Source organism: Anoplopoma fimbria, chromosome 4 (assembly GCF_027596085.1).
Source record: "Anoplopoma fimbria isolate UVic2021 breed Golden Eagle Sablefish chromosome 4, Afim_UVic_2022, whole genome shotgun sequence".
In the NCBI taxonomy this organism is placed as follows: domain Eukaryota; kingdom Metazoa; phylum Chordata; class Actinopteri; order Perciformes; family Anoplopomatidae; genus Anoplopoma; species Anoplopoma fimbria.
In genome coordinates, this window is record NC_072452.1 from 13362247 (window position 1) to 13386490 (window position 24244).

General features: G+C 43.1%; 1 protein-coding gene across 1 annotated transcript in view; it reads right to left on the reverse strand.

Moving 5' to 3' along the window:
• Positions 1-24244, reverse strand: part of LOC129090571 (protein diaphanous homolog 1-like) — a 91467-nt gene that overhangs the window by 10927 nt on the left and 56296 nt on the right. The window contains exons 19-27 of the mRNA XM_054598214.1: positions 7771-7869; positions 7505-7599; positions 7195-7296; positions 6588-6827; positions 5890-6019; positions 5614-5739; positions 5340-5503; positions 4687-4819; positions 182-271 (exon numbers count right to left, since the gene is read on the reverse strand). Coding sequence (XP_054454189.1) covers positions 182-271; positions 4687-4819; positions 5340-5503; positions 5614-5739; positions 5890-6019; positions 6588-6827; positions 7195-7296; positions 7505-7599; positions 7771-7869 — 1179 coding nt within the window. The remainder of the gene's footprint in view (positions 1-181; positions 272-4686; positions 4820-5339; positions 5504-5613; positions 5740-5889; positions 6020-6587; positions 6828-7194; positions 7297-7504; positions 7600-7770; positions 7870-24244) is intronic.

Sequence of the window (24244 nt, forward strand, 5' to 3'; positions counted from 1 at the left end):
CAAAGAGACAGAGAGGAAGAGGGAGATGGAACAAATGAGTCTCATATGCTCCATGTGTTTCACTATGGCATTCATAAATGTGTGTGAGAGGAAACAGAGATCTGTAAATCAATTATAACATGACACTTTGGAACACCTGCATGTTTTGTGAAGATTAACTGTTCGGTTTGTGTGCCAGTACCTGCTTGCCGTGGTCCTCTCTTTCTCCTGAAAGCAGCACCGGACTGCAGCGCCTCCAGCAGACCATCCATGATGCCAGTTTCATCGCCCTCTGTAAACATAGCATCAACAACATCAGCAATGCATCAACAAACGCTGGAATAAACCAATTTAACTTTTATTTATGTCACACTCAGCCACTCTATTATCAAAACCATGTCATTTTAAATCAATACAACCCTGACATTTATACGCTAATCTTCTTTCCTAACGACAGTGGAGGGATTGGTGGTTTTTCTAAACCCTCTACCTATCTTTGTTTCTCACAGACACGCCAACCCACACGTGGGCAGGGAGGTTATTTTACTAGCCACGTGGCCACGTTAGCAAATTAGCTACATTAACCCAGATAGGCAGTGACCTAGTTCAGCTAATGTCTCTGCTAGGGGCTACAAGCTGCAATTTCTGGGAGGTCACCTCTATAAACACACAAACACAGCCTTATTGGAAGGCATCTCATAAACATTAAAATACTACATGAATGTGAAATTGTGGTTTACAGTTAAAAGGGTGCTGACTGGAAATGAACCTTGTATCTGTGTATGTGGAAAGGTACAGTTTGTAAGTGTGGTTTGGCTGTTGGTGTGTTTGTTTACATGCACAATGTTTATGTGGTGGTCTTAAATCAGAGTTTAAAGGAGGGGCACCAAATGGGGGGGGGGGGGGGGGTGGTGGTGGTGTTGGGGGTACTCCATGGCAAGGTTGCTGTGTGTGTGTGTGTGTGTGTGTGTGTGTGTGTGTGTGTGTGTGTGTGTGTGTGTGTGTGTGTGTGTCAAGCTTGTTTAGTGGGCATGATTCAGTGGCTCATCCCAGCACTCAGGCAGATGGTTTTAATTATTTCTATTTGAACCTCAATAGAGACAGAGGGGTCTAAAAAGGGGCCAGTGAGGTGGGGTTAAAGGTTTATGTCGTCACCTCCCCAACCCCCAAACACACACACGTCTTCTGCACAAACACAAACACACACACACACACACAATATCTAATCCTGCAGTAAGCTATGAAGCAGATGGCCTGTGGTCTCGCCTGTCACGTCAGAGAAAGTCTCCCTCACACACTCCACAGGACTTCCACAGCTCACATACACCCCTCAATGTCCAAATCCTGGAACTACACAGAGAGTGCAGAATGATGTAGGCCATGTTCTTCTGCTTCCGGGGAAACACATCTGGCCCATTTCCACTCACTCTAATCACATGGTTGGCTTAAACTAGTGGTGGAAGCACAGAGACATACAAACCTATATGTGACTGATCTGGAGGCAATAGAGGGACCAAACAATGACCGGGCTGTGTATAAAAGAGGCTGAGTGAACTCCCGACTAAAACTAGAATGCCCTATGGCCAGTGCACTGTATAGCATTATACATACAGCTCTTTAGTGCGTTTGTCTGAGTGTGGCCTTGGGCAACACTATTTCATAAAGCCATTTACAAGTCTTCAGTTTCACAGGGAAGCTTTACAATGTTTGGTTTGTTAGCGATTATAAATAGAACGAATAATGGGGGAAAAACACACTTGTTGGGTTCAATCACTTGTTGATAATCATGTGCTCTTGTATCCACATGATTTTTATGTGGAACATGCATCAGGTTAATGGTGTTATTATTGAGAATCAATACAAAATCGCTATTGAAATGGCCTTTAAAAACTGTTACTCAAAAACAGCACAAGCACTAACACACGCACACAACTATAGTGCCCGATACAAACAGCAAGGTATTGCCTGAACCAAGTAAGACCATAAGATGGATTAATTAGTGTAATAGCATTAGATCATGAGCTCTCGAATACATCTCTTTGGACCTGGTCTACATCGGATGAACACACACACTGACAGATTCTATTTGGCACACACACACAAACACACACACACACGCACACACGCACGCACACAAAGAGGGAGGACAGCATCTTGTGTGGAGCTGTAGCACCCCTAATGGACATTCACACAGTAACAGACGAGGACATGAATGGAAACATTTACAGAGAAGAGAGGAGTTACAACAAACAGAAGGAAAAAGAGAGAAAAGGGAAAATAGTATGAGAAGGAAAAAAAGTGTTCAAGTGGGTTGGAGACAGAATTTGGATATCCTTAATGTGCCATGATCGTGGCCCTCTTTCACAGTGGCCTGCAGTGAGGCGAGCTACTCAGGCTTATCCCATCTCATCCCCCCTCTGTCACCATGTGCTTTTCTCCTCACCTCCTTTTCTATAAGGCAACAACACAGTCTAATCCTCAAGAGAGCATCTGCTCTCCTACTACTCTCCTTCCATCCCCCACACCACGCTCTCACTTGCTCTTTGTGTAGAGCACGAGCACTCCTAGTGGCGGTTCCCATACAAGCATCTTTGTGGGCGTGTGATCTTTGCCACGTACATAAAAGGCACACAGCCTCACACATTGTTTTGTACTGACAAACAGTACTGACACCTAGCTGTGGAAATGAGAAAAGGTTGGTTGCTAAGTAGTCTGGCATGTTTCCAAAGATGAGTGTATAACAGCCAGGGAGGGATCTTTTATTAGTAGTAAATAGTTGAAGCAAAAGTCACACTTAAAGCATAAGATGGTGAATTTGGACTTTTGGGTGGGGCAGTCTGATAACCTGAATCCTGAACTTCCATCTTTCACAAAAGCCAAGTAAAAGCAATTCCTGTTCTCTATGATCAAAATATTAAATTAGTTATGATTTCTGAGGGATCCATTATTCACAATAACTACTATCACATGCTTAGCACATGTTCAAACTGAGGCTGCACTGAATGAGAGCCCATCTGTCTGACTCACACAGGAATGACAAAGCCACAAAGTGCAAACACACACTGACCTTCCAGGGTTTAACCAACAACTGGTGTAATATGTCCACAAAGGGACAGACAGTGAGAAAGAGGAACATTCAGAGAATTCATGAGATAGTGAGTGTATGGGAGTTGAAGGGTGGGGAATGGAAAGAAGGGGAACAAGGAAGATGTGAGCACGCAAAAGTATAGCTGCTGAAAACAACCTTTGTGTAGGAGCCATCCAGAATGAATGTAATAAACAAATGCAGAACAAAGACCAGGTGTGTGTATGCCAGATTTGTGTGTGGTTGAATGTAAATAGGGGGGTGTTGTATGACTCTGGGCAACAGGGGCAGTCAAATATGCCACCTGTATGTAAATAATCTGCAGCCCACTAAAGCACGCACACACACACACACACACACACACACACACACACACTCATCTTTGAAGCACTACTATGTTCCATTCGTGCATGTCTCTTGAGGGCTGAACATGAAATTTGACTACATTACTTTCTACCACAAAATGTCCTTTCCATACTTTAAACACAGACACAAAATATTCCAAGTGGAGCCTCGGTGCTCGCTGTGTCTTTAAGTGCCCTTTAAATGAACGACGGGGAGGGAAAGGGAAAAAAAGAAGAGGGAGTGATGGAACAAAAGCAAGAAAGAGAGGAGAGGAGAAGCCAGCTGGAACATGGAGCACGAGGAGAAAGCTTAGAAAGACTTTTTGTATGGGAGGTTTACAAAGCTGAGACAGAAATACACTTTCTAAAACGCACACAAAGTGCAGAAACACTTCCCCAACACACAGGCAAAGCAAAACAGAAACAATCACAAGAAAAAAAACAGTCATTTTGTAACACACACACGCATACACAAACACACAGGGCGCACTGAGGCTGTAGCACATTTTGACTGTGGAGTCCCAGGAGAACACGACTGGAGCCAGAGAGAGGAGGAATGTACTGAAAACTAGGTCACAGTCTGAGAGAAGGGGAAAAAGTGCCTGTGTATTAATGTGTGTCTGCAAGGCAGGATTTTAGTGTTAACTGTGTGTATACGAGGATGAGCGAGCAAGAATGTGTGTGTGTGTGTGTGTGTGTGTGTGTGTGTGTGTGTGTGTGTGTGTGTGTGTGTGTGTGTGTGTGTGTGTGTGTGTGTTACATGGGACAATATGCTGCTAGCATTTTTCGAAGTCTAACAGCATCTCATAGAAGAGTGGAAATATGTTTTTGGTGATAAAGAGATTTAGCCGTTCCTTCAGTTCTCTTTTATGGAAACAAATCCCCCCTGTTGAATGAAAAGAGGTCAGGCGGTTCCTTATATACATCCTCCTTGTCCTCACTACTTTCTGTGAAGATTATTGTTACTTGCTTACTGAAAAACACAGGTCATCAACATTAGATTAACTCTGGTCTATAAACACTGATGGGTTGTTCTTTCACACAGAAACACAGACACACACACACACAGAAACACACACACACACACACACACACACACACACACACACACACACACACACACACACACACACACACACACAGACAGATAATCCACAATAGCGTGGACTCTGACTGCCCCCAACTGGAATCTGAGGGAAATACAGACTGAGAGACACGGAGTGTTTCTCTTGCTTTCAGTCACACAAAGGTAAACAGATATGATCCAGCAATTGTGACCTGTGTTGATGTCAAGCAGCTGGTTCTTCTTGAGTTTCTCCTCCTTCTCCTTCTCTGCCTTTTCCCTGGCCAGCTTGGCCCTCTTGATCTTCTCTTCAGCCTCCTTCCTTTTCTGATTCTCCTTCACTGCTGTCTGGTCGGGGAACAAAGAGAGAAGGATATCAGTTCATGTACGTATGCTAAATAAGTTTGAGAGTTTGGTGCGGATAAGTTAGTGTGAAAAAGTATAAAAGGGGATTCTTGGAACAAAATTCAAGTAGACAAATATATTATGGATGTCTGTGTATGTATACATAACTTCAAAGCCAGTGGATGGCAGTTATCCACAGTAACTGGTCAAACAAGTTACCTCCTGTGGGAAACCTCCCAAACGGCACATTTACAGTTGATGTGTAAACTGATAATATAATGGAGTCCCACTCATTCATTATTATGTCAATAAAGACAGGTGTGCAGCCTTTATTTCTCTTCCTAGTTTGACATTTGTCTTTCATGTTTCCCTCTTTCATCTACTTATTTGTTGTTCACTCTGCTTGTGTGTAAGTCTTTGTCCTGTATGAGTAAGAGTGTATTTGTGGGTAGTCAGTAAAGACTGAAAACCACACCTGCTGATCAGACTTTACATCAGTTCATTCATACGCATAAAAACACACCTGGAACATGTTCTTAAAGGTGTTGAGGTCTCCAAAGAATTCCTCTACGGAGATCTTTCTCGGGTCAAAGACAAAGTACTCTCCCAGGTCGTTATATTGCTTATCCATATTCTTATGCAGCATATCCAGCTTCTCAAACTGCTCATGGGCGGTAACCACAAAACTGTGGAAACATGCTGTTAAGGAACATAGAAATCATCTCTCTGTATATGTAAGACATGACAATCATCATTTATGTTCATAAGATCCATTGTTTGACTGAATCAAGAGGATATAGACATCTTCTCCACAAACTGGTCCTTGTCATTTTGTGGAGGAGGGAAGGTTTCCAGATCTTTTTCCAAGTTCTTGATCTGACGCCCCATCAGCTCAAGATTCTTCTGAAGTATCTCTGCAGGAACTGCAGAAGAAACATTATTATAAATACATAGCTTATAATAGACTGTTGTGTTTTCATGCTCTTAGAACAACTGCAACACACCAGGGGTGGTCATGAATGATTCTATGTAGGGATGGAGATGTATACACGTCAATCAGATGTCACATGTACCTCTGCTGGCCTTTTCCACGTGGATGAGCTCGTCTACAAAGCCCATGACCTCAGGATACTGCTCCTGGCACACATCAGCTAAGAAATGGAGCAGCGTCTGCTTCAGATCAGCTGTTTTGGTGTCACGCAGCTGATTGAGAGAAGGAATGATTTAAAAATGGCGCACTGAAAAGGCAATCGATCAAAAGTGTTGAATGTATGCATGTGCTGTCATCGCACTTTTCTGTTTTCTGATGTGTTTAAATGGCTGTGAAAGTAAGACTAAGGGTTTTTAAACATTACAGCAAAAGGGGGCTTATGTACATGTTTATATCTGTGTTATATATACTACATTCCTAAAGCTAGTATTGACAAGGCAAATGGGAATTTTTTTTGCATGTTATTGTCAATGTGCTTTTATGTCACTCAACTGTATGAAACGGATAATTATTGCACTGGAAATTATTTTGTTTTTGTTAAATATGAGACAATGATTCAGACCTAGATAGTAATTTATTTTGTGTTATTTGTTACTGTGATTACACTGTCAAGGTCAAAGTTTTTACTCTTAAAGGACCCAGTTTTATGTCATTTACTTTACGTCAGCATTTCCACACACGACCTCCATGAAGTACACAAAAGGTAGAACTAAAGGCCTTTCTTGTGCATTCATTCAGTTTATATTCTGTGTTGTATACTGTGTGTACACCTCACTTTACCTTGCACAGGTATGATATGGAGAAGCCGAACGCCTTTCCATTGCGGGAGCCAGAATTCATATAGTTCCCGACAAGGAGGATGATCTCTAGTAGCTTGGCGAAGGTCTCGCTTTTTCTGAGCTCCTCGCAGGCTGCTGTCACAGACACCACATCTGGCTTGATGTTGTTCAGCTGCTCCTCAAACTGCACCCTGAACAGGATGGCCTGAAGCCGTGGCATCAGCTTCTTCACACCGGACATCTTGAGAGAGAAAAGAGGGAGCCATTCCTCGTATGTTTGTTGCCACATACATTGTGTGTGTGTGTGTGAGGTTATGAGTGAGTGAAGGGGATTTCATTCATTACTCACATCCTTCACAGTTGAACAAAGCAGTCTGTGTTTAACAGCATGGGGATTTTCTGGCTCTAATATATTGAGCACGGTATGATTCTATCTCAGTACTTCAACATTTTCTACGCCTCATTCGCCATTACACTGATTTTCCTGCCATGTCTGTGGTTGGTCATGTACAAGTCAGCTGGGGATTCAAACAATACTGATATTATGAAAGCTAAATTGTCTGTTTTGTGTGTTTATTTCATTTGTGTGTGTGTGTGAGTTTTCTCACCACTACTCCAAACTGCTCGGACTCAGCCAAGTCATCATATTCATCCTTCATCTCTGCCAGGACGCTCAGCTGCTCGGCCACTGGCAGTAGTTTGATCAGACTCTGTGAGACAATGAGGGCAAAATAGACTTTACATGACATCAGGATCTGGACACACGTCTACACAAAACACAAAGACAGATTAATTGACTTTTGAAATGAAATTCCTCTGGTAGGTTATTCGACTGTGAGGTCCAATCAGTGTGCAGGCTCAGCTGATGGTCATTAGCCTCGAGGATTCAATATGTGAAGAATCTTGAGAGCTCTATACCTGAACCATGGACTCTGTGAGGACCTTCTCATTAACCTCCAGGACGGCGTTCTTGATCTCCTCATAGGGGACACGGAATGAACCCAGGAAAATGGCTGTATGAGGAGACACAGTTAACAACACCTATTAAAATCCAATAAGGATTAAGTTGAACTCACTTTATTGTTGTCATTTCAATGAATATTTTAGCTGAACGCATTTTAAAGAGCATTGTCATTGGTGTGGGGGTATCAGGCGTTCAAACAGATGGGCATCTGTGAACTTACAAAGGTTCTGCGAGCACTTGGAGTCAAGAATCTTCAGCTCCTTAACCTTCTTCTTCTGCAGCTGCTTCTTTTCGTCTCCTCCATCCTGCTCCTTTTTGGCTGGAAATGTAGGAGGGAGGGTGGTGGCAACATTCAGAGAAGGACAGAAGAAAGAGAAGACTTTGTTAGAAATCAAATTTTTTGGTGATGACTAGTACAGCTGGATATGAATAAATATAATGCTGGAAAGGAGCATAGTGGTACATCCAGTGGGTACTGTATTAGAGAGAGAAGTGGATAAAAGGGATGGACCGAGGGCCTATGTGATGCTATAAAAACTGACAGACTTGGCACGGCCTTCACTTTTTAATTCCCTCCCAACTGTATGGTGTCATGGAGGTGTTAGGATTATTGTATCAGTGTCCGGGGGTTACGATGGAACTGCTATGTAAAGGCTGTAACACTGGGGGTAAGCCCGTTTGTGTGTGGGTCTGGTAAATACGCTCGGACGTTTGTCAGCTGTAAGGCATTCAAAGTTTGCAAATCAGCCTACACACAAGTATATACAGTGTGTACACACACACACACACACACACACACACACACACACACACACACACACACACACACACACACACACACACACACACACACACACACACACACACACACACACACACACACACACACACACACACACGACAGAAGCGCTTCACATTAACCTGTTCTGACAAGGTCAGGATTGTGACTGTACGGATGTGTCAGTGTGTGGGGGTGAATGTGCACTGGATGAGAATTAGGAGTGAAAGATGAACAAGCACATGGGTTTAACCACTTGATAGCCCGCTGCACAGAGACACATCAGACCTGAGGTCAGCAGAGCGCTGGAAGTCACAGTTGTTCACTTGATTCTGTCAATATTATCTGACCACTCAAACTCAATTTAACATTCATGTGAAGATGTCAATCTTTAGTCAATCAAGTTTTTTAGGTATGTATATAAAGAATGTTGTTACAGATTTACATTAATGAGGAGTTTATTTCATCTCTATTATAAAGGAAATGCCTTAACTGTGGAACAAAAAAAAAAATTCAAAAACTGTTCTTTGCTGAGGTAACTTAAGATGGGCACTAAACATGTTTTGGACATTTTTTATTCATACAATCTGAATATTGATTCATAATCACAACAATTGTTAGTGGGGGCCTTAGCTGTGCTGAGCTATGTCTAAGTTTCAATTCCACAACTATTCCTATTCATCAGTACCAAAATAAGAAGTCCTATAAGAAACAATGGCCTCAACCATTTCCTATCCTTTAATACTTTCTGTATGACTTACTACTATTACTAATACTTTGATAAACAATGGAGGATCAATACCACCCACATTTTTCCAGTCTCTCCTTAGGTTTTGCCTAATTGTGTATGTGGTCTTATCAGTGTCTTATCTTTATTAAGGACAGACAGTAACAGGAAACAAGAATTACTGTCTGGAAAAGAACAGTCAGCAAGAGAGTTGGTAAAGCATGTATAGTACCAGTATGCTGTCTCTGTCACTTACTGTCTGAATCACACTGACAAACAATACAAATCTAAAGGAGCTGAGTCCACCTGTTTCCACTTCCCGGCGATGACCTCATGTAACAACATCAGAAGCTAAATTAAGTTTTTTACTACAGCAGACGAGGCTATCTGGACTTCAACGACTGTAAATAATGGCCAGATGTTGTAGAGACAGGCCTACCTACAGCTGTTTAACTACCAGTGTTACTGATAATATTGTCCATTGTAGTTTAGGTTTACCTAACCCCCGAGTCTGTGTACTCTATGTGTGGCCCTCTTTTCTTCACTTCCACACAATCATTCAATATTCAAGTGCAGTTTGCTAGTAAAGAATAGTCTCATTCAAACAACACTGTATGTATTCTCCACGGAGACAGAGAGAGAGCCACTACAGCGTAACAACACATCCATCCATCTGTCCATCCTTCCATATGTCCAGTCAAACAGTGCTTTGTCTCTATGTGAGAGGCCAATCAGTCGGACAGTCTGTTAGAGTCTTGGCCTCTTAATGAGCTTCTCATCTCTCCATTTAGAACATACACTTTTACACAATACAGTCAGTCAGTGGACTGTGGCCTCAATAAGTCCTATTGTTTCATTCAGCTTCAGCTGTGTGAACCTCCTCTCTCAGAATCAAACATCACTTGGATCAAAAGTTTGACTCAAACCTGCTCCCAATCTGATCTGCTCTTCTACCGTTTTGATTTAATTTGTGTTATATCACTTTAATCAGCTGTGTGTATCACTACCATGTGTCCAACACTCCAGCCATTGTCTCAGCTGAGAGCAGGAAACCACAGCAGGAAGTCAACCATTACACACAGACACCGGGTAGGAATATCAGGACATCTGAGAGGAAACAACATAAATATCTTTGCACAAACACATAAACAGAGCAAGTCACAGCTGAAAGGAAAGGAAAAGACTCAAAGGAAGTGACAAGCATCTACAAATTAACATCTCGGGACGGAGACACAAACAGGGAGACTGATAATGGCCTAAAATAATTCACTTCTTTGAGACAGAAGCATCTAAAAAAACAGTGGAAAATACATTTAAAGATATATTAAAAGATATAAATACATCAAATATTAGTAAAAAGCTTAAACCTGATAACACCGTGTGCACACATATAAATCTGCACATGCAGACTTGTAACAAGACAAGTACACATGCTACAGCGCAGATAAATCTAATCTGGATGGTGTATAATCTCAAGGACTGGCAACCCAGTTAGTCTGGGACAAGACTAGTGACCTAGTGACGGCATCATGTCACTAGGTCAGTGTGTGTGTGTGCCTGTGAGTGTGTGTGTGTGTGTGTGTGTGTGTGTGTATCTCAGAGAGATGTAGAGCCGGTGAGGGAGCATGTGTGAGCGTGAGTGTGTGTGTGTGTGTATATGCTTGCTATCATAGCTACAGTGCCGGCTACGCTCTGGCCAATGAAATGAGGCACAGCTATGTTGACATCATGGCTGATTCATAAAATGGGGTCTGTTGTGCAGATTGTAAAATGGCTGCTCTGTGGTCTCCACGTGCAGTCTTATTTCATTTATGATCCAAGGGCACCTCTAGTGTTGGCTATGGAGCACTGCATCAGGTTACACTTAGTCATTGTGGGGGAGGAGAGGAAATGGTCAGAGGCAGAACACATGTGTGGCTAGACAGATGCACACAAAAAAACATGCACAAGCAACAGATGAACACACTAGTGGAGTTCTGACATCTAAACATCCACATGTTTTATCGTCCCAGCTGCCTTTTTGTTACACCGTCATACAAAGTAGACCACCTTTTGTGGGAAAACAAAAAATCACTAACTCACTAACTCACACACTCACACACACACACACACACACACACACACACACACACACACACACACACACACACACACACACACACACACACACACACACACACACACACACACACACACACACACACACACACACACACACACACCCCTTTCCTGGAACACTCCCCCCCTTGTCTTCCCAACAGCTGCTTGGCGCTGAGAGATGGGGGGGGCTGCCAGTGTGTATGTGGGAGTTCACACGCAGGAAAGCATGTGTGTGCCACAAAAGAAAAATGAAATTTTTCCATTTCTGACTTCTGTTTTCAATTAAGTGGAAAGAGAGGAAAAAAAGCAGAGGGATGGAGGGGGAGAAGACGTGAAAGGAGGGGGGCACAGAATCATGAGGAGCCAAGTCATGCAGAGGTCTCTGTCAATATATAACTATGTGTGTGCGTGTGCATGTGTGTGTCTGTGTGTCTCTATCTGCACAAAGAGGAGTCTGTTTATCAGTCAGCAGGCCCGAGTGTGTCCTTCAACCCCCCTCCCTCCCATTCGCTTCCTCTCTCATCCCCTCAGTCCTTAAAAGGAGAAAATGTGTGGTGGAGGAGGTTATGGGTAGCCAGGCTTGGAGAAAGAGAAGAAAAATAAAAAAGACAGATGGACAGAAGCAAAAAAAAAAGGAAAAGATAATAAGAAACAAAAGGATAAAGAGAGAGAGAGAGAAACACATGAGGGGAAAGAATGTGTGGTACACTTTCATCCCTTGCCACTCTGAACTACAGCCTCAACTCAAAGAATAGTTCCAGTCCTCTCCCAGAAAGCATAGTCTCCTCTCTTTTCAATCTTTCAATCCCTTCTTCTGTTTTTTCATGCAGCCTATTCATCCTCTCATCACCACTCCCTGCTTGTGGAGCGCTGCAGTTTATTTTTAACCCACTAAAAGCTTTCAGATGATCGGCTCCATTGTATATAAATATGTTTTTTTATCATGAGCCCCCTGGTGGCAAGATAGGAAAAATGCAGAACATTAACTTTATATAACTTCCAGCTAACTTTTCTCCATTCAGCATTCCAGGGCTGGAGATTGTCTAAACTGGAACAGAGAAGAGGGTTTAAAGTTACAACATCAACTTCCCGGAGTTGAGCAGTTATTTGGAAAAAGTTGAAGAGGTTGCCCAATCGACAGAACAACACAGAGACTCAAAAACATATTTTGCCAACTTTAAACATCAACATAGACCTAATAAGTTTCAGGGAATCTTATCAAGAACATGTTTGTGGTTTTAGAAGGTTAACTTTAAGAATGCTAAAGTATTAGTACTAAAAGGGAGTGGGACAAAGGAAAAAGAGAGAGGGGGCAGGGTGCAGGGCGAGGGCTTGTGGGAGGGCTTGTGGGAGGGGCTAAGACCGTGCTCACTTGCGCACCCCTGGTGCATGAACAGTGTAACTGCTGCTTAGATTTTCTGCACTGAACTAAGTTGGATATTATTACACTACATTTGGTTTAGAAACATAAAAAACAGCCAATATTTATAGCAAAAAATATCCTAAGAATATGGAATACAGAAATAAGTTTTGCTTTACCATCTGCTCATTAGACTTGGCCTGCAGTCTTAACTAACACACTTTCAACCAAGACTGAATGGAAAAAACACTTATGAAACTTTGTTTCCAAAAGGAATTATTAAAAAAAAGTTTTATCTCCAGCCTATAAAAAACAAGTTTGTAGGAATATAGAAAACATAATTTTCTTATTTAGTGGTCCTACACAATGTACAATTCCAAGTATAACAACCTGGTATTTTATTCTATTTGATTCAATTCAAAATTAAATCAAATAGATTTGGGTCTTTATCAGTCAATGTCCACCACATGGAATCTTGTATCACTCGTTAAGGTCCAATCAGTAATGTTTAAACATATATAATTATAGGTATATTTGCGGATTTTGATTGTTAAATTGTTGGTCAGTGTATTTAATGGCATTTGAATTAAACTTATGGTGACAGCAGGTCTGGATTTTTATTATTTTGTTTACATTCGAATGACAGAAAACATAAATATACTTTAAACTGGAAGAATTTAAAATAATCTCCCACAGATTTTCAATGTTAATTTACATGTTATTTTTTAGCCTTGAACTAAAAAAATTGAGGTAGACATTTTTATTGTGCATATTGGTCTGTAGTGTTGTATAGAATGATGCTGTTATACAGACAGAATCTAAATGTATGGACTACAGGAGGCACAATGTGAGGGTCCTTCAGTGTGGTTACTGTTTATGTGTGGAGCTGCAGTGCCCTCCATTGGAGAACGTGGTGTACTGCTGCTGGATGGCAGAAGGCTGGCAAACTCCAACACCTGGATACACTGTTTATTACCTTCACACTCCATCTCACTCACCATCTAAGTTTTGTGTGTGAGTGTGTGTGTGTGTGTGTGTGTGTGTGTGTGTGTGTGTGTGTGTGTGTGTGTGTGTGTGTGTGTGTGTGTGTGTGTGAGACAGAGCGGAGACAAAAGTTAAAAGAAAGAACATACTGACTGTGAGTGTGCATACATGTGATGGTTTAAGGTGTACACATAGGAGAGACTGAAGTGGAAGGAGTTTGTTGAAGTGGGAGACGGGGCAGATGTTGGGAAACAGTGGGTATGTGTGTGTGTGTGTGTGTGTGTGTGTGTGTGTGTGTGTGTGTGTGTGTGTGTGTGTGTGTGTGAATGTTGTTCTCTCAGGGCCATTCTGACCTCTCTATGCTCTTCTGGCCATGAAGGTCTTCGGCGATGACGCACACTCGGCACGTAACCGCTTCACTGATGAGACACACACCCACACACACACACCGAGTATGCTGCCTGCATTGCTGATAAAGTGCATTACAGTCGACACACCGACACAGCACTACCTTGAACTCGAATTCACACTTGCTGAAACCACACAAACAGCCCATAAATCCCCATAGCAAATAACAGAGGACACAGACATACCCCTACCCCACACCACACACACACACACACACACACACACACACACACACACACACACACACACACACACACACACACACACACACACACACACACACACACACACACACACACACACACACACACACACACACACACGTAGAGGTGAGCTGCTGGTGTGCTTATTAAATCAGTCCTATATCAGCCAGTCTCCTTGGGACGGCAGAAAAGATTTACTACAGCAATTACACTGGCTAATTACAAGGAGGAGAGAAAGAGGGAGCGAGGGAGAGCTACAGAGTGTAAAGGAGAGAAGGAAATCAAATCAAAAGGAGCGAGAGCAAATAAAGGTGTGAGAACTGAGACGATGAGAGAGCAAATAAAGGGGAGCGAGATAGAGGGAAGTTTGTTTAAAAAGGACAAAGACGAAGAGGGAGTGACCTTGGAGCCAGCCACAATACCTGAGCCTTGAATAGGGTACATGGAGACAACAACAAAAAACACACACAAAAGGTTCAGTGTTCAAACTTCAAAGTCACAAATCAGCTGCGTTTGTGCCTGAATGAATAACTGAGTGACTCGCTGAGTACGTAAGTAGTTTTCCTGTGGTACTCTGGTAGTCTGTGTGGCGCTTTGGTGTTTGTTATTCACAGTGTGGATGTCCTTGACGCTGCACTGGCCTTCACAGCACAGTGCTCCCTCTACGGGGAGGAGAGTGAACTACATCATTAGGCAGGCTCGCCAACCGTTATCAATCAAACCTGATCCTTGTTCCCAGGGCTCTGGATGACATGCAGTGACATTTACAGACACTTATATACTTTACGTATGTGTGTGTGTGTGTGTGTGTGTGTGTGTGTGTGCGTGTATGTGTGTCTGTATATGTGTAGACTGATTGATGAGATTAGTGTTCTGACAGACGGGATTGTGTGAAGGTCTGACAATCTCTCAAATTTGAACGTAGGCTTGAAGAGAAGCAATTAAAAACTGCTAATAACTTGGTACTTCATCATTCCTATTGGGGAGAGATGAGTTTGCCTCTCCAACCTTACCTTCACTCAACAGGGAAAGGGGGGTGGGGGGGGTGGGTCACAACTCTTGCTCATGTACACTTCATCCAGTCAGTGCCAGCTGCTCGCCAAAATGTACCGACATTTCCCTGCTTGCCAAGTGCACTGTCCATCCTGACCTTCTATGACATATGCACAACCATGCAGAAAGTCTCATTTACATGAGCACAGAGGTGGAAACGAAAACTTAGAAATTGGGTTTCTATCTCAATTAAAAAGTTAGATGAACTGTAACACACATGCACCCCATGAGGCCCATTTTGCCCCGGGCAGAAAGGATTAGGTGCTGCGCTCCTGTCAGCCCTCAAATATTCATTATTACCTTATGGAAAGATAGCAGGCAGAGAGCGAGTGGGAGCAGGAAGGAGCTAGAAAACGGGAGAGTGCAGAAAAGAGCATGAGTAAGTGATAGAGAGGCACTTTATGAATACAAGCAGTTCTGACTTATGCAAAGCAAACTAGATGAAAGGGGGACCGGGAAAAGAAACCGGAGGTCTACACGGTGTCATGCCATGGAGGACAGTTAAAAGCTCGTTGCAGGACTGGAGCACACACTCATCCTGTTAATCCCTCAGTTTCTGTCCTCTCGTCTCCAACCATCCATCCCTTCACTCGTCTTTATCTCTGCTTCAGTGATGAGGACAAAGGAAAGCACTCACTCATTTTCTCCATCCCTCCCCAGTTCTCCCCCCCTCCCTTCTCCTTCTCTTGGTCTCTTCAGGCAAGGCTCGCAGGCCTGATTAGCAATTGTGACTTGACCGCATGGTGGAAAGATTGGCACACATGCACAAACACACACAGGAGCATGTACACACACACACACACACACACACACATATGTACACGCATACACACATATGTGGCAAAGAGGAGGACAAGGGCCAGTTCTGCTAGGTCTAATTACCCCCTGAGCCATGCCTGGAGACAGTAAAGGGGGCTGGGGAGGGAGTTTTGCCTTTTCTAATGTCAGCCATCGCTCGCAGGACATACACACTCAAAGGCACTCGAGAAAGTGTATCTGACTGGAGGCAAAAGATTGGGCTGTCGTCTGGTGCTTGTCACTATGGTGTCTTTCAGCCAGCATGTTAATATGACCAAGCCAAGGAAACTAGTGACTAGATGAGAGGGGGGGAGAAAAAAAGGAAAGGAAAAAGGGGAAAGACATGTGGAGAGTAATGCTGGAGGAGAGACGAAGGGGATGAATAGCAAAGTGGAGAAATTGCAAAGGGAGGCGGTATCGTGAGGGAGAAGCCATGGAGCAAAAAGGATGAGATAAGAATGTGGAGTAAGACAATGAGATTTGGACAACAAGGTAAGAAGAAAGAGGGTCTGAGAGTACAGTTTCAGAGAGAGTTTGCCTCAGTTATGATTATTAATGCACTACTATTAGATATCTCCATACACATGCAACCATAGAGCTCCCCTTTGAACTGAAATATAGTGTATTTCATTTAAAGCTTTGAATCATTGCAAAACCAGAAAGTAAACCGGTCCTTCAATCCAAACTGCCGAAATCATTGTGAGAACTTCTTTGCATTGGTACACCTGATGTTTTCTCTTTGTTGCAAAGCTTTGGGAAAAATACTGCAGGTGTTTGAAATACATCAATAACCCTGGATCATAGTCAAACTAAGTAGCCGGAGGGGGATGACAACCACGATCTGGCAACCTCCAACTCTGCGTGGGATCCTGGGGAAAGTCTCTCTCATCAAAGACCCATTGGGGTGCAGCCGGTTTTACAGTTTGTTAAATCAGTTTTGCCCCATCCCCAAAAGAGAAAAAAAAACAAAAAAACAATCCCCCAAATAAACTAAAGTAGAAAAACAGATATTTAAACAGAGAGAAAGACGGGCAAATCCTTTCCTAGAACATCTGTCTGCTGGCCTCTCAGGAATTGGCTGTAGTTGAGGCTAGACAAAAAGACACACATGCACGCACACAGACAAAAAACACACACACACACACACAAAAGTACACACCTAATCCCACCATGTGCTTAGTGAGCCATCAGGGGACGTGTTGCCAATCAGACTGCTATGTGAGGTTGGGCAAATGAAAACAATCAAGGAACAACACACAATATGGCTGAGAGACTGGCACATGTTTTTGCGAGTGACAGAGTGTTTGTGTTTGTGTGATTGAGTTCACAGATTTAAACACACATAATGCCAACCAAAGACCAGCCTATGAGCTCACCCAGTGCATTCCCAGAGGTACTGTGTGTGGAGTTATTTTCTGGTTCTCCTGTAACTAAAAATGATAACATGGTAAGAGTGGAATATTGAGGAAAATAATCAATTTGGGAATCGCTGCAGCTGTGCACTTCTTCGGACAAAAGCATCTGCAAAACGATGAACTGTAGAGCTACGTCCATGTTCAACTTGCAGGCTGACCTGGATGTGATTTGTTTCCATTAAAAAGGTTTTCCATATGAACTTCAGAGCATATCCAATGCTGCCAAAAGGCTCTCACCATGGCAACAGCTGTGCCGGACGACTCGCAGTTAACGGCGCCAACAACTGTTACAGTGCAGAAAGAGCTTACAGCGCTCCTTACAGTGTTGAAACAGAGGGTGGGCACTAAGCGTCTTCAACTATGGTAACAGTGTTATTGGCTGTAACCGCAGCATAAGCGCAGTGCAGAGCGGTGACCATGAGCTAGCCAGAGTGGGGACACGCTCACACGCACTAACACGCACTTAAAGGCAGGCGTTTTTCCTGCCCGGCTATGTCAACAAAGCACAGAAAACCTCCCACAGACGGATTGCGGCTTCAGTCCCTGCTCAGGTCGACATTACCTCACTTCATCTTTACATTGCAAACAGTTGTTAGCTGTTGTTTTATTCCTCTGGATATCATACAGAGAACCTCTAAACAAAAGGACAGTAGAGCAGCCACGATCTCTTCAATTTAAGTTTTGACAGAAATGCGTCTTCAAAATACTGTAACACAAGACTATGTAGTGTTTTCTTTATTCTACCTGTTGTTTGTGCTGTGGACTTGTTAGCTCGCATGCGTGTGTATGTCTAGCGAGCTATTGCTCCTCTCTCGGTCTTGTCTTTTCTCACGGCTCAGTGAGTATGTCAGACTGCATTGGCCCTCTTTCAGAAACTACTGAGAGATGGCAGCACCATTAAAATTTAACCCACTATCTCACCACTCACCACACACTGACAAGCGAGGGGGAGAGAATGGCAGAGATAGCCAGGCAGGCATACAAGGGTTTACAGGCATGTATCTAACCACAGATTTGCACACACACACACACACACACACACCAAGGAGTGTGTGACATGTGATAGCAGGAGATGGGGAGCGACGGAGCGAAAGATCCTATACAGATGGAAAGTAAAGAATAAGATGGAGCAGATTACCGCTTGAAAACCACACACATGGGATGTATAAACGGATGTGGAAATGAGTGACATCAATTCAGCAGGGACAATTGAGAATGTGTATGGGCCCTGCTTCCCATCAGTCTACACTAACCTGCTCTCTTAATCCACATTTCCAAACTTTCTATTACTTTCTCCCTCCCTCGTAGTAAATCCTTTTTTGTATTTTTTACCTCCCTGTCCTTTGGAAATCTATCACTCTTTCTCTTCAATATATTTTGACACATTGCTTTTTCATATTTCTGTCTACTCTCTCCGTATCCAGGTTTTGTACCGCTCTCTCTTTCTCATTCTGTTCCTGCGCTTTTCTGCCCCAGTGGAGTGTGGGATCGCAGGCAGTGCTGGGAGGCCTACGGTCTTTTAATTAAGAAGCAAGGCAGAACGAGGCCACAGTTAACAAGGACACAGACACACACACACACACACACACACACACACACACACAGAGACAGTTTACATTGCTTTACTTGTAAGGACCCACATTGTCTACAGGCCCCAGCATCAGAGAGTAGAGGCTCAGTTCAGGCATGTGGTGCCAACACTGATCTAGACCTGATTCAAATCCAAGTCCTAACCCTTAATTTGTGCTTGAAACTGAGAAATGGAGAAAATGTCTGTCTCACAAAGATGGAATCACAGGAATAGACACACACGTAAACAAGCACTCAGTACATGCACAAAAAGAAGAACAACAGACACTAGTAAAGACCACTGTGCTCAGGTCACACACACACACACACACACACACACACACACACACACACACACACACACACACACACACACACACACACACGATTTCCGCTTTCACACATCACAACACCTAATCAAAGGCTGAGGACCTGGGTTGAAATCTGCGGGACAAGGACTCAATCAGCTATAGCAATCAGACACAGGGCGCGCAAACACAGCTACAATTACACACACAGCTACGACACACACATAATAAGCCCCGAGCTGACGGACGAGAGGAAGGCCATTACATTATTCAGTCTACCTCATCACCACTGGAACCAACACACACACACACACACACACACACACACACACACACAGAGGAGGCGGGATGGAAGCAGCTATTTTGAGAGTGTGTGCGTCCGTTCTCTGCGAAGGTGACTTTGGGCTGGCTGGAGTGGTAATTGGGTACACATACAAATGCCTTTTTCTTTCTCTTCCCCACGTTCGCTTCAAAGTCTCTCTTCCCCCCCCCACCATGATCCCTCTCTTTCCCTCGCCGCAGCCCCGAACGTGATTACATTTCCGACATGAGTGAGGGGTGAGGAGAGAGAGAGAGCAGTGGAATGAAGAAAAAGTGAGAGAGACTGATGATTGACTTGGAAAAGCAAAGAGAGGGTAGAAAACAGCTCTCACACTGGATGGAAATATACACAAAAAAAAAAAAAAAATGCATTGACACACGTCCATACATTAGCATTTGCCCCCTGCACACAGAAACTCATACCTATATATCATTTACTGGGCAAGGGAACAAGGCAAAGCTGAGGAAAAATACACCAAATGTCACTCAGACTGTCATCCTGATCTTTTCTGTTGACACACACACACACACACACACACACACACACACACACACACACACACACACACACACACACACACACACACACACACACACACACACACACACACACACACACACACACACACACACAGCAATGGCCATCTAATTTCCGCTCAGACGAGTGACATTTTCTCTCTCTCCCTTTTTCCATCTCTCCTTCTGCACTCCGTCGCTGTGGTGATAAAATTAGCATTCCTTTCCCTCCTCTGCTTCTCCCTCCCTCGATGGCTGGACAAGAGGTGAGGACCACAGGGACGGAAGAAAGGAGAGGGAAAGAGAAACAGGAAGAAAGATGAGAACAAAAGAAGACATTAAGAGAAAGAGGGGGAAAAAAAGACGGAGCGAGACGTGAAGAGAAAGAGAGCAGCGTGTGACAGGCAGGGAGAGATGAGGGATAGAAAGACAAAGAGAGAAAGATTAAATGAGAGAGAGAAAGAGAGACAAAGAAAAATACAGCTAGTGGACAGGAGGCAGAGAATGATTGGGAGAAAATACACCCTCAAGGGATTCTTATCACCATGACAACCATCTCCTGTCTCCTTTGCTGTCCAGTTGCATGATGAACTCCTGCTACTTTCGTGGAACTCAGCACGGACGAAACACACACTCACTATCTCTGGCAGATAATCAACCTGTGGTTAAGTAGTCAGCTCCAACATACTTAAAGATAAATTCAAACTAGGTGTGTATGTAGGAACAACATCAACAGCTGGACAATCATGGCTGAGCATACTTTGTTTACTCTGGGCACGTCTGCTCCACGTCCGTGCACGTGGGAGGGTGCATAAACCTGCATGTGTGCGTGTTTCTACAGGGACGGGGTAGAGGGCCCACAGAGTATAATTAAAAGCCAGAGACACAGAGTCCTTGGGAGAGACTGCACCAAGAACTTTATGGGGAGAAGGGAAAAAAGAGGGAGGGTGAAACAGAAAAAAAGAAAAAAAGAAAAAAAAAAACTGACCTTTAAAAACACAGTGAGACGGAGAGAGATGAGAGAGGTGTAAGAGAAGATGGGGAAGTGGGAGATGGACTGAATTAGATTATGCCGAATTGAATGCGGCAAAGAAAGACAGAAAAAAGTGAGAGAACGAGGCAGGAAAGGAAACATTATTGGACTGAGTTGTTTGTGGGGGAGGGCCGGAGGAAGAAGAGAGACGACAGGAGAGGGAGAGGGACCGAGACAGAGAGAGAAAGAGAGGGAACAAGAGAATCCTAATCAGAAACCTGAAGAACAAAATAATAAGGCTGCCTGACAGCAAATGTCAGCTCAGGGAGGGTAGCAGATGGAGGGGGGGAGAGGGGAGAGAGAGAGAGAGAGAGAGAGAGAGAGCAAGACAGAGGGAGATACAGGAGGAAGGGAAGAGGGTGGAGGGGACGAAACATTCAGGAGCAGACAGGTGGGGTTGGAGTGATGGAGACACTTCCCCATCATTGCTCCCTCCAGGAGGAAGGAATACAATCTTTGTGATGCTAAGAAGCAACACATCGCCAGGAAAGATATTCCCCATCTCCCACTGGAGGGAAACAGAGCCGCCAGGTCAGGCGGGTGAATCCTCATATGATGCTGTATACGTGTGTGTGTGAGTGTGTGTGTGTGTGAGTGTGTGTAAATGTGTGTGCTTGTACACTAACACATTCACTGCCTGGCTGGGAAATGTCACCCTTGAGTCAACCTTGACTGCTGTTTCACTCTAGCTAAGCTTTGCTTTAATTCCCAAATCAAAAGCCATCTTTTTCTCTCTGCCGTGTTACTTCATTACGACTTGAAGGTGAGACAGGATCCTCACGGTCTTCTACAACGCTCTTGGAGATTTCCTCTTTAGTTGTTCAGTACGAGGACTTCAGTCCTTTTCCCAAACAGATGCAGAGCAAATCCATTCATGTTTCTAATATCTCCAATCAAAAGGGAACATTTCCTCTCTGCCTCCTCCAAATCATCATAGACAGTTTGATTAATCTGACAAAGCAAACAGAAGGAACACTAATTCCATATTTCTGTTTATTTTACTTTAGACAACAGTTAATGCCAGGAGTACACACAGGGCACCAATGGAAATGTGATAATATACTGAAGAATACCAGGATATTAACTAAGCATTAAAGCTTAAAAAGACATCTATAATATGTCTAATCTACAGTTCTATTATTAGATTATTGAACTTTGGCCACAGTCTTTAAGAATTTAAACACTCAACAGTGTCAGAAAGCCAGGCAAAAGTCAGCAGTGAATTAGATAATGTATGCATTATGTTAGGCTGAGCATGAGCAATGTGAATCTTAAAAGGAAAAATCTAACTTTAATGAGTTCTCTTAAATTAATCAAAAGGTCAACTGGGGTAGATCCAGGATTATTCAAAAGCAAAAAACACAGACTCCACTACAGAGTCCAGTCTCCTACTGTATCACAAAAGATGCAGATGTTGCACAACACAAAGTTTTAGCAAAGCAGTCGCATCGGTCAAAGATGTGTTGTATCTGTTGTTTTCATTCCCATAGAGGAGAACTAGCAATGTATTATCAATGTCTTGTGCCAAGTATTGTATAGATACTTTTAGATTGGCAGATAGCAGCTATAGGTTACAGGCAGGTGCAAATGAGCAACAGGTGGCAGTTTAACTTAAGCATATTAGATCAGCAGGATTGAGAGCTGTGTAGCAGCTTGTGCTGTCAGACTATGAAGCTAACATTATCTCAGTCTGCTACAGTTTAGATCTGTCCATTTATTGTACCGCCTGTCAGTCATCATTAGCAATGACGTACCGGTGACTTGTCACTATCAGGGAGAACATATGTAGGTGTTGCAAATAAACTTTTTGAATGTCATGATAGTTTTACTTTGAAGGAGAAGTTCAATTATACAACAGGCTTACACTGGCGCGATTACTTGTTATCTTCTGTAGTGTTTACGGTTTTGATGTGAGAACCCTGAAAGCTGGCCCCTGTTGGATTGTCTCCATAATAAACAATGTATTCCAGTGGACCAAATCATCTCAATAAAGTTGGTTTATTTCATGGTTAATTTTGTTGTTACAAATAAACAAACTCATTTTGGAGCTTTTTACACCAGAAATCGATAATGACACAGGTAATGGTAAATATTTTGTGTTTTGTTGTTAGTACTGTTGGAGAATCCGGAAACAAATTGATATTTGAGGATAGGTTATAGATGCTTTATTAGGCTTTGCATACAAATACTCCGAAAACACGTGTGTGTGTGTGTTAATGTTGAGTTTATCAAGTAAACTGTAGCTGGAAGAACCATAGCACTGACATTTACCTTGTAACTGTATTTAACATTAAGAACTGTAAATATCCGACATATCTCAATCCAAATATAATAACTGTACAGGTCAGGTTCCCTTTTTGATAATATTTTAAGGATTAAATGTGTACGGGTATTGCAAATTTCAACTAGGGGTGGTAATCTTGACAATTATCTAAACCTCCCCCGGGATAATAGCAGCCATTCATCCCTGAGGTATGACTCCACTGTATGAGAAGGTCAAACAGAGATAGAGGTTATCAACTACTTAAAAAGCTGTCCCTGCATCCCCCCATAAACCACAGTTTCACCATCACACCTAAACTGTCCTCCTCAGTAAGGACATCTTCCCAATCACTTGTTCTCCCATCCTCTCCCTCCCCTCGTCTCTCTCTGGCTACACCCAGTGAGTAATGGCGGGAGCAAAGGATAGTGGCAGAGAGCTATAAAAGTGTAATTTGCTCCATTTTCCTTGGGAAACCAAATTCACTCTCTGTCGTGCGTTACAATCTGTTAACATTCAGATGGCCGGCATTGCAGACAGCGCATTACCGCCTACACTCGCTACTAATGACCCTCACACAGAGTACAAACATACTCATGAGCACGGAGAGCAAGGCCACACGAGCTATGAGTGCATAGAGTGCAAAGTGTATACGTACAAAGACTCAAAATCTTGTTTCTAATGGACTGAGAAAGGGCAAAAGGGGGAGGGAAACGGGAAGAGAGAGGGATTATGAAGAGAAAAGGTAGATGGGATGAAACTCTGTGTAGAGAAGCTAAGTATGTTTCTCTGAATTAAATTAAATAACTTTCTTATGCTCACTTTTTGCTCCTGAAGGAGGAAAACCAGAGCTATCTCTGC